This window comes from Octopus bimaculoides, chromosome 2 (assembly GCF_001194135.2).
Source record: "Octopus bimaculoides isolate UCB-OBI-ISO-001 chromosome 2, ASM119413v2, whole genome shotgun sequence".
NCBI classification, from domain to species: domain Eukaryota; kingdom Metazoa; phylum Mollusca; class Cephalopoda; order Octopoda; family Octopodidae; genus Octopus; species Octopus bimaculoides.
The window spans coordinates 186,894,269-186,905,917 of NC_068982.1; the positions used below are offsets into that span (position 1 = coordinate 186,894,269).

General features: G+C 37.9%; 1 protein-coding gene across 1 annotated transcript; it reads right to left on the minus strand.

Moving 5' to 3' along the window:
• Nucleotides 1–931: 931 nt before the first annotated feature.
• On the minus strand, nt 932–9,554 carry LOC128247088 (uncharacterized). The gene is made up of 3 exons (XM_052965910.1): nt 9,068–9,554; nt 1,036–1,217; nt 932–991 (listed from the first exon to the last, which is right to left on the minus strand). Exons 1-3 carry the CDS (start codon nt 9,129–9,131, stop codon nt 932–934), a joined length of 306 nt encoding a protein of 101 aa, XP_052821870.1. The 5' UTR covers nt 9,132–9,554.
• Between the last annotated feature and the right edge of the window lie 2,095 nt (nt 9,555–11,649).

Sequence of the window (11,649 nt, forward strand, 5' to 3'; positions counted from 1 at the left end):
ATATATATATATATATATATATATACACACACACACACATACATAGCATAGAAGAGATAGATGTAGCCATACATCTCCTCTACAGCAAAACACTTGTTCCTGCCTCCCTTTCCTACTTTAAACTTTTCTAAACCTGGCACAAAGCTACCTCTCCAAATACTGCATCTTCACTCAGTTGAGGTTTTGTCTCCCGAGTTACTTGGTGGCTTTGCAAGTCACCACAAAAAAAGCACCCAGTATACTCTGTAAAGTGGTTAGCATGAGAAAGACATTCAGCTGTAGAGACCTTGCCAAAGCAGACACCAGAGACCAAAGCAGCCCTTAAGCTAGTCAAATCCTGTCAAGCATCCAGCCCATGCCAGCATGGAATGCAGACTTTAAATGATGATAAAGATGATCATGATTATGATGGTATCTAGTTCCTTGACACATATCAGTTTCAAATTCTGGCACAAGGCCAGCAATTCTGAAGGAGGGGTTAAGTTGATTACATTGACCCTAGAGCTCAACTGGAACATATCTTATTGATCCCGAAAGGACGAAAGGAAAAGCAGACCATGTCAGAATTTGAACTCAGAACATAAAGACAGACGAAATGCTGATAAGCACTTCGTCTAGTGTGCTAACGATTCCACCAGCCTCTCGTTATCTTATTTTCTTGACACAATATTTGAGAGATGAGGAATTATGTACATTATTTACATTTGATGGATATTTGTTGAACCCAGGTTCGAAATTCCCCCAGGACACCTGATGAAGGCTGGAGAGTACATCAGCTGAAACGTGTTAACAACAAACAAGGTGAGGACAAATGTCCGTCAAATGTAAATAATGTAAGAAATGCAATTCATTCAGCTGCTTTTTTGCATTTATGTTCAGTCAAAATACAGAAGAACTAAAACCAGTCTCATCATACATTAAAATCATTAAATCACATCAATGATGCTTGTCTCAGAGAGTCTGTGAGGGCCAGGAGCACCCTCCCATCCTCCTAATTGAAATCATTTCACAAATAAATAAAATCAAATTAAAAACCTTTTTAGATGTTGATTTCTGCCGTAATTTTTCATCATCTCGTAATTTATCAGCTGCAACTTGAGCTAAAACATCCAAGGACATGTATGAGACCTGGCTACTTAAGGATCCGTTTGTCTTTTCTTCAAACTGTTTGTCATTTTCGTCAACAAATTTCCATTGTTTATTGTGTTCATGAGATTCTGCAATAAATATACAGAAAGTTATTTATGAAAAGTCTTTGTGCATCTTACCCTCTGCCTACCTGTCTGATAAAAATTTTTAAAAAATTTCACAGGTGACTGCTTAATGACAAAATTGACATGCAACTAAAGAACAAGTCTACAAAAAAGCCTCTGCTTGGTTGCTTGACCTGGTAGAAATAGTAGCCAACACACTACCATCTTAAACAAGGCAGAGCACATTTGGCCAATGCAGTCTTTGATAAACTGAGTCTGAAAATAAGAGACAGGATAATTACAGCAGGAACAGCTTTGGTCACAGTCTAGGTGATCAAGGCTGACCTGGGGCTAAACGTCAACTACAGAAAAACTTATTCATATTGATTAAAGTGCTGGGCGCATGGCCATAAGTTCATGAGTTCAATTTCTGGTCCAGGTGGTGTGTTGTGTCCTTGGGCAAGGCATTTTACTTTGTATTGGCCCAATCCACTCAGCTTGTCTGGAGGATCAGGAATGTTTTGTGTCTGCTCTTTGCTCATAACTACAGGAGTTCCTCAAAACAATTCAGGAAAGCATGGCACATGCTAAAAAGCCTTACTCCCAAAACAGGAGACAGCTGTGGTCTTTACTCACTATTTGCCCTTCTATACCTCTGATTTTATCCCTGGCACTGTACATCTGTCTGTATGTCTCTCTCTCTCTCTCTCTCTCTCTCATACAGACACACACTTCACATCACCTCTGCTGCCACCCATTACCTCCTTCACCTTCCCTTCCAATTGACACAGATCGTGTTGTATAGCCAGCTGGAGACGATGTGTCCTGGGGCTAAATTACAGCAACATTCGTCCTAAACCAGGACTGCCATGTTATGTTGGCAAACAATCTCTACTCCAAACCCTTTTTTGCATGGGCAGTCACTGGGAACAGATGTGCACAAGTATGGGTCCTGGGGTATTCTATCTGCAGACCAACGGGTAGGGTAGAGGGTATCTTAGGTTTGCACAAGTTCCAGACAGGGGTTGAGGGGTTCCTTTTCGGAATTGTTTGCTAAGAAGGGTAAGAGACTTCCTTGAAGCCCTTTACACTTCAGCTTCTACAGCTAGATGGGTCCTTCCTACTGCCAACCACTTTACAATGTTTACTAGGTGGTCTTTTTTTCCCCCCTTTGTGCCACCAGAATTGGTGGGGTTTCCATGCAGCTTGCAATACCACATACTTTGAGAGAGGTGTCTTTATGCAAGGAGATGAGAGGCTAAATTACGAGGGGATGGGCCAGAGCGGAACAGGTTTCTTGCTATATAGTAACATACATTTTAGACAAGAGGATGGCATTAGGAAGAACTTTTGTGAATATTTTTCTGAACAAAAATTTATAAAAATTCTTTGTATTCATTACTTTTGTGTAACTCGACACTCTCCTCCGTCTAATTCCACATCAACAGATTCTTTGTACAACAGACAGACTAATGAATTCACTTCAACTATTTTATGCAAGGATGACATGAAATATGAGACTAGAAAAAACACACACAGCAGCAGAGTGTGTCTGTGAGTCACAGAACAAAGACTAGAGTTGCTGACAGCATGAAGCAGCTTGTTGGAGATATTGAGAATGAACAATATTTTCAAAATTGCTTTGCATATATATATTCTTTTCTTTTTTTACATATTTTTACTGTTTTTTTTTTTTTATTCTTAGATGGGAGGAAACTTAATTGCAGGAGCTAGTTTAACAAAACCACCATCTGGGCCTTGGGTGTCTTTAACGACATTTGGGCAGAGTCACCAGTTTAGGGATAATTTCCTCCCAGAAATCTCAGGCCACAAGCACCTCCCTTCCTCCAGTTGATTAAGCCTTTAAACATAAATTCTTGTTCAATTGACATTGGAGAAGGGGTGATGTAATATTATCTTTAACCTGCCTTTAGCAACCACACTCATATTTGAACCCATTAGCATATGCCATGCATTTCTAAACATACAGGGCCTAAATTGTATCTAACAACTAGAAATGACATGCCACCATACAGAACAATCAGCATCATTTAACATCCATTTTACCATGTCTGCATGGGTTAGGTGGAATTTGCTGATGTAGACTTTTTACAGCTGGATGCCCTTCCTGTTGCCAACACTTGCTTGTTTCCAAGCAAGGTAATATTTCACCATGGAAGACAAGAAAGGCACAACATCCCTCATTGATGGTGATTCTCATTTCCAATTATCACAAGATGTCAAAGTAAGGATATGCACAAAAACACACACACATGACGGGCTTCTTTCAGTTTCCATGTACCAAATCCTCTCATAAAGCTTTGGCTAGAGTAGATTACACTTGCCTAAGGTGACATGCAGTGAGACTGATCCAAGACCACACCTGCATCTAGGAATGCAAAAAAAAAAGTCTGCAATAAAAATACTAAAATTTAATATTGTTGATTGAATATTAAAAAAAGATGTGGCTGTATTTTGGAAGTGTCATAATTAATAAAGCCTATAAACACACTCATTGGTTGTTGTTTGTCTATATTTCACTTCTCTGTTTTTCTAAATCATTTGCTATGTCTATGTCCTCCAAAATATTTTCCCCTCCACCAATTTGTACCTTTCTCAATGGGTGTATATTTTGTACTTTTAAATGCTTGAATTTGGAATTTTTTACTCTCGCTTTTTACTTGTTTCATTCATTTGACCATGCTGGAGTACCACCTTTAGTCAAGCATGTCGGCATGGGTTGGATGGTTTGACAGGAGCTGGCAACCCAGAGAACTCTGCCAAACCCTGCTATCTGCTTTGGCATTGTTTCTATGGCTGGGTACCCTTCCTAACATCAACCACTTTACAGAGTGTACTGTGTGTGTTTTTTTCTTGAACAAGTACATTTCTTGCAATTGTTACTTCAACCAATATGGCCACATGCTCAAGAATTTTGCTTCATAACCATATGGTTCTCTCCTTGAGCAAGTATCTTTTACTATAGCAATGAGTCAACACAAAACCTTGTGAGTGAAAATTGCTAAATAGCAACTATAGAGAAAATTCTTGAATGGACTGAAGTTAATCTGCCAACCATTTTAACGCCACCACCTGGCTCTCGAGCACCTTTAACCAGGTCTCTTCAGTTGCAAACATTTCCATTATGTTTCCAGTTGAAGACTATCAAGATCTTCCTTTTCTCTACCAATCTTAGATGGCTGCCTCACAAACTTTCCAAGCTACAAAGGCCTTTCATTATATTTGCTGTGGGGCCTGTACGAACCAATACCCAAACTGAGCATTACACCTAAGAAATTTACTACGGTAAGGTTGGTCTCTATGGTTACCTTTAGTCAAAGGGAGTCAGATCTTTCTTCAGGCTATGCCTGTTCAAGCCACTTGAGATGGCTAAAGAGTTATCTCAATATAGGACAAAAAAGGTCAGCAGGAATTTCTTAAGTGTCAAGTATCACCATCGTTTGGTTGAGCTTACTCAGACATTTTGAACCTGCACGCGCCATTCCTCTCAATCTTGCATGAGTAGACGGAGGTCTTCAGGGAGGCATCCAGCATCTCTAGCGAGTTGAACTACATACATTATGTCCGCACAACCTGCTCAAGTATGGCCATGCTTTGCATCCATAGCAGTAGGTCACTTGCCAGCTCTTGTTCGGTCCACCAGCAATGTCAAGTATAAATAAGCCTAATAGATTGCACATAAGACATCTCCCATCTTCACATCAAAGGAGTTTTCGAGGTCTGTTCATCATCTGATCTAGGCCAAAACTTTGTTGAACTGCAAGGTTTTTCTGGCATGCATTCATCATCATCATCATCGTTTATGGTTTGGACCATTTGGGGACTGACAAGCCAGGAGGCTGCACCAAGCTCTGATCTGGCAAGGTTTCTACAGCTGGATGCTTTTCCTAATGCCAACCACTCCAAAAATGTAGTGGGTGTTTTTACGTGCCACCGGCACAGGAGTCAGTCAGGCAGTCCTGGCCTCCATCACATTCAGATGGTGCTTTTTACATGCCACTGGCACGGAAGCCAGTCAGGGGGTACTGGCATCAGCCTTTATTAGCTCTATATTCCTATCACTAACATCACTGAACTCTCTTTCTAACAACCCCTTCATTGTGGAGAGATAGAAATCCACTGTATTGAACTGCGAAAGCCTTGCTCTGCTTCTATCCTGGCCTGTCTTCATCATCATCATCATCATCGTTTAACGTCCACTTTCTATGCTAGCATGGGTTGGACGATTTGACTGAGGACTGGTGTAGCAATCTGAAACCATGAAATTACTCCACAAGTGTTACACTATAAGGAAAGATGTGATTCCTTCCTTCTATCATTGCTCATCTTCCTCAATATGTGTTTACTCACCAGGTGAATCTCCAGTTTAGCTGGGTTAATCAAGCAGCACTCAGGTTTGGAGATGAAGCTCAGTTTGGGATTCTTAATGGTAATAAAGACATTTATGTCAGCTCAGGTTTTTACTGTATCTCAACAGAATACATTGGGGTAATAGAGGTTCCCTTTAAGGCCAGTGAAAATAATCACAAGACCTCATTTAGAAGAGAGGTATGACTTTACAACATTAACCAGCAATATATGGTGCTCAAAAGAGAAAGGAACACTGTACGAAATCAACTGGAAACTGCTGGAACATCCTAGGTCATATCTCATCATCATCATTGTCGTCGTTTAACAGAAAGCAGACGTTAAACGACGACGATGATGATGATGATGAGATATGACCTGATCTGAATGGATACATTGCTTGGCTGAGAGGAAAATAATTCTAAAAAGTTTACACAATCTGGGTGCTGTCTTGATCTCAAAAAGTGAAATATTCAGTGGCTGCCCTCATAACAGAAAATTTATTTTGGCAATGTGGTTGGCCTTTTACTTTGGACTAGAGACTACTACACAGACACAACTGACCCACTTCACCCACAGCTGGCACAGTACCAAGAGAGACAACTCTTCTGTCCTTCCCAGAAAAGTTTTCACATTTTTCATTTCATTCTGCTTTTTATCAACATTGAGCATACCAGGACAGTATATTCACCTCCAGCATAAAAGAAGCTATGCACTTTTAGCCAGCATGCCTGAAAAGTTGTCAATATTGCTAAGTGCAATAGTAGGCACGAAAACTATAACTTTCTGACCAGTTGTATGTCCTGATCAGGAATATACTAATCAACAATATTATAGTAGAAGTACTCAATTTTTCTGACTTACAGATATCTGACCAATAATGTGTGTGTGATGAATTGACAAGTAACAGACAAAATGCCTTTTGGTAATCATTTATGTTTTAGTTAAGGGGATCCGAAAGGGGTCTCAAGGAGTAGCATCCCTACCTTCCTGAGCTAGTTTTTCACCACATTTCTTAAAAATCGTGGTAGAGGCCTTGGTCTCTGGACCACTCATGTCTAGAAACTGAGGCTGGGGGTAAGCAAGGGCATGCTCCCCGTAGAAAATCCAGCTCCAAAAAAGCCTCATGATAGCAAAGGAGAATGGGCACCAGCCAGTCCAAAGGTAGAGGTGGGCTGTACTTGCCTACCTCGGTTGCTATGGCATTGAGGTAGATCCTGCCACCCCTGTTAACGGGCACAAAACCTAGATTTAAAACACATGATGATGATGATGATGATGTGCTTCGAGTTTTAATCTCAGAGGTCAACTTCCCCTTTCATTCTTGGGATCAATTTTATTGACTTTGTTCACCTCAAAATGTTGACCCCAGAGTCAATGTCATCATGTGTGAAAATAAATTTGTTGAATTACACGTTATATTAGGTAAAAAGACACTTTTGTTTGTTTTCTTTTTTTAACTTTAGCCGGAAGCTTTCTTCTGCTAGAATTTGACACAAATAAAGTTTCATTTTCGCCGTCGCCGACGCTATTGTACAAGAATGCAGAAGTTTTACACTGAAAATTAAACAACGATCAAATAAAAAAAAATCCCCCAAAAAGTATTATCTGAAAGAAACGAATATGAAGGATGTAGCTGTTTAGTGAAAATACATTGAGTTATTTATTATTTAAGGAACTTTCTATGATGTAAAACACAAACAAGAAAGGTTGAACGTGAGCATATGTGTACAATAGCGTCTTTAAATGTGAAACCGTTTCAGCCAAGTTTTAGCAGAACAAAGCTTCCGGTCAAAGTAAACCGTTTGCGTTATATTGTATAAAATAAAAAGCAAAAAGAAATATTATATATAATGGTGGGTTGGTATTATTCATCTGGTCCTTACTTGGGGGTCAATCGCAACTGTCTGAAAACGTCTGTTAATATTTATTGTAGTTTTTTCACTTCAGTTGAAAGCCTTATTCTAAGACAGTTTGATAGAAGATTATACTTTGACAACGCTATTGTATAAGTATGTCCTCAACTTTCTCACTCGCTCTCTCATATATATATATATATATATATATATATATATATATATACAATTGTTTTTATCTGATGTTATAGATAAAAACAAGTTAATAATAAGCTAAAAGATCACTCAGTACTTTCAGTGGAGTACATATTTATTTTGATAAGGAAAAGGTTGATAGTGACTTCGAAGTTTCGATTTTTAAGCTGTCATCAGACTAGACCGAAATTTCGAAACGAGTGTCCCTGCTCTTCTTGTAAAAGTATAATAAATATTATCACCCCAGAATAAATATTTACTCAATAAAAAGTATTGCGAAATTCCTCGGCTTAATGTAAAATTGTTTTTATCAATAATAAATACGACATAAAAACAAACAACGCATACACGCATCATACACAATATTTATATATATAGTAAACAACTATAACATCGTCATTTTAAACTATGCCTAAGTGGATAAATTTAATGTTTGAAATGATTTTAAAACTCTTAAATGACGAGAAAAACTGACTACACGTGGCTGTTGTTTGTACAACACAAATATAGTTTAACAGCGAAAAGTTAGACAAACAGCTTCTTTACTGTTGTAATATCGCCATTTTATTAGTTTATTCCATATAAACTGTAAATATATGATAATAAACAGATTCATACAATGGAGTGGAGCTGACAAAAGCGATGGCTTGAAGAAAATAACGATGGGAAAGTCTGCTTAAGTAGGAAACAACGACGACAAGCAAACAACATGTTGACGACGCCATCTTAGATCGTCTGTCATGCCGGAGAGAAGAGATTGCCGCCTTTACTGGCTGCGAAACTTTTATGGCTTGATGTAAATACAAGTAATTTGAAGAAATTACGAAACATTCGCGTTTTTAAACAGTTCTCTATTCAAAGGAATTACTGAAAAATGTGTGAAGTAGTTAAAACAATAAAGATTTAGAAGTTGTTTTGCATGGTCGCTAGCAGCCGACATCGCCACTGTCCCAAGTCACCGAGACAACAACAGCCACACGACAAACATTTACAACTTAACTTCATTTGACAATAAAACAGAAAGAAAAATACAACTTTTATCCATTTACCTTTGAATCTGGCGACTATTTTGGACTTTTTCGACATGTTTTCCCTACGTTTAACTGTCGCCATGTCAGCATATGTATACAATAGCGTTGGCAAAAGTGAAAGCTTTTGTGTTAAGCTTTTAGCAGAACGAAGCTTCCGGTTCAAGTAAAAAGTGAAAGCGTTGCTTTTATTAATTTATTTTCAGAGATATTTAGTGAAATTCTAGCAATGAATTTGTTAAATTATAACATTATACAACATAAAAAGAGAATCTTAATATCCAACTCTTTTCTTAATGTAGAAAATAACAAAAACAAATTGAAAATTTTATCACCTTTTTTTATGGCGGAACCGTTTAAAACAATTACAACACAAATCACATTAATTTCAAATAAAACAGAAATAGAAAAACTTTTATAGCTTTACCTTTAACTCTTGCGACAATTTTAGACTTTTTCGACATTTTTCCCCTACGTTTTGATGTCGCCATGTTCGCTTCTTCTTTCTGTCGTTTTTCACTTCTGTAACTCTTTTATAGTCACTGTTTATCTTGCTGGCGAGCCATCTTTCTCTCTTAGTGTAACTGTTTATCTTGCTGGCGAGCCGTCTCTCTCATTGTAACTGATTATCTTGCTAGCGAGCCATCTCTCTCACTCTCTCTCTTATTGTAACTGTTTATCTTGCTGGCGAGCCATCTCTCCCCCTCTCTCTCTCTTATTGTCTCTGTCTAGCCATCTTTCCCTCTCTTATCAATCCTGCCTTCTCTTTCTACATTGTCACTATTTATTTCTTCAGTCAATTCAATTCTTTGTATTGTATTTCTCTTTATATTATTTATGTTTCTCCCTATGTCTACTTATAACTTACTAATGACCCCCTACTTTCTCTCCATATATTTCAGTTTCTCGCCATTTCAATCTGTCTGTGTCGTTCGATGCTTGTTTGGGGAAGTTAATGATAGCAAATACGTTTTTCTTTCTTTCTTCCTTCCCCATATTTTTATCTCCTCTCTCTTTCTTTCTATTCGTCTCATACTCTTTTCCTCTCTACGCACACGCATAAACATACGCAGACGAACACACACACAGATACACACTAATAAACATGCACAGGCGTGCATACGCACATACACATACGCAAACAATATACAAGCGTGCACATTAATACACACATACACACGCACGTACACTTGTGTGCACGCAAAGCACATACACTCGCTTGCATATATACAAATATGCACATATACAAAGAAACACATGCATATACACTGCACGAAAGCACGTGCACAATCATTTGCATATACGCAGTACACTCATACATACACACACGCGCGCGATTTTGAACGAACTTTTGCATCCACTTCAGTAGAAATTTCTAAATTTATTAAACTAATTAATCATACCCATTATATTTTATTTTAATTTTACGTGTTTCCAACCCAGACAGAAAACCACCTTTTATTTTCTCTTTTCTTCCTAGACAAAGTTACTTCTCGCGACGAATTAAATAAACTTCACCAATTCCTATTGATTAATTCTTACTAACAGAAACTATCACAAGTTTCTTGAGATGCTGGAGTTTCTTATAAACTCTACTGCTTGTTCCTTTACTATCAATTTCTTGACACTCCGACACTCCTTTAACTATTCAACCAAAAATGCCTTGCTGTCAGTTTTCAGTCGTTTGTGCTCAAGCAAACCTGGTTAAAGGCTTAAACCATGATAGTTTTATTTATTTATTTATTTTATCCCCAAAACTGCAACTATCCAATGTGTTCCAAATTTTGGTAGAAGGTCAGCAATTTCTAGGAAGAGGGTAAGTCGATTACTCCAGTACTCCAGTACTCAACTGGTTATCGACTCCCAAAGGCAAAGTCGACCTCGGCAGTATTTGAACTCAGAACGTAACAACGGACGAAATACTGCTAAGCATTTTGTCCGACGTGTTAACAGTTCTGCCTGTATGATTTGAGAGAATTTGGCTACGATTTTCTCATATATGTCCATCAGAAAACAAGAAATAGATAGGGGACGGATAAAAAGATCCTCCCGAGGACGTATTGAAAGGTGGGCATCAACGCGATCGCTCTAGCCGCTAGAAAAAGCAATCAAACCTTTCTCAAATTACAAAAATAAAAGAAGGAAACATTGAATAATGTAGTCCAAGACATTCCATTTATCTTCTATCTATATCATGCTAAAACTCAAAGTTTGTTTTCCTGCCATTTGAATAAGATTACAAATAAAATAGTCATTTTCCCTCTTTAAGAAAAAGAAAAATCAAGCTGAAAATGTCGACACTTCGAAGGGTCGTGTCAGCTACCGCCGTCCGTCCTTTTATCTTTCCTCAATCATTTGGAATGCCGTGGACTTGAAAAATAGAAATTCTCCCTATATTTTTATGATATTTTTAAATCACGGGTACTTGATATTTTTTTTTCTTAAAGGGGAAAATTACTATTTTATTTAAAATGAAATATTGATCTTTATAATTTTAATCAAAAAGCAGAAATACAGACAGAGAGACTCTCTTTATAGACGACGATCAGTTGCAATGGAAGGAGTTGAATCTCATAAGAATGGAAAAACAAACAACAAATGGGTTGTACCTTATAATGAAACTCTTTTAAGAACATTCAAATGCCACTGCAACGTTGAAATCGTTGCCTCAGTGAGGTCAGTTAAGTACGCCATCAAGTACACGCTGAAAGGAAATGACCAAGCTGCTGTTCAAATAAATAATGATAACGAAATTAGTCAATATCTAATGGGTAGGTATATTAGACCATCCGAAGCAGTTACATCCATTTTAGGATTTTCAATTCATCAAAGAGCACCTGCAATAGTGAGTCTGCAAGTTCGTCTACCAGACGAACAAAGATTATTGCTCAGAAATTATGGGGAAATGTATGGCTGTCAATGAACAACGGATGAGAACAACATTGACAGAATTCTTTACATTGTGCATTAACGATGACTTTGCAAAGACATTACTTTATGCTGAAGTAC

Bases quoted from the DNA above. Each gene is read 5' to 3' on its own strand.
- LOC128247088 (XM_052965910.1), bottom strand. From the start codon at position 9,131: ATGGCGACATCAAAACGTAGGGGAAAAATGTCGAAAAAGTCTAAAATT. The intron at 1,218-9,067 runs GTAAAGCTATAA...TATTTATTGCAG, and splicing joins AATTGTCGCAAGAGTTAAAG to AATCTCATGAACACAATAAA. The intron at 992-1,035 runs GTTTTTAATTTG...GATTTCAATTAG, and splicing joins AGAAATCAACATCTAAAAAG to GAGGATGGGAGGGTGCTCCT.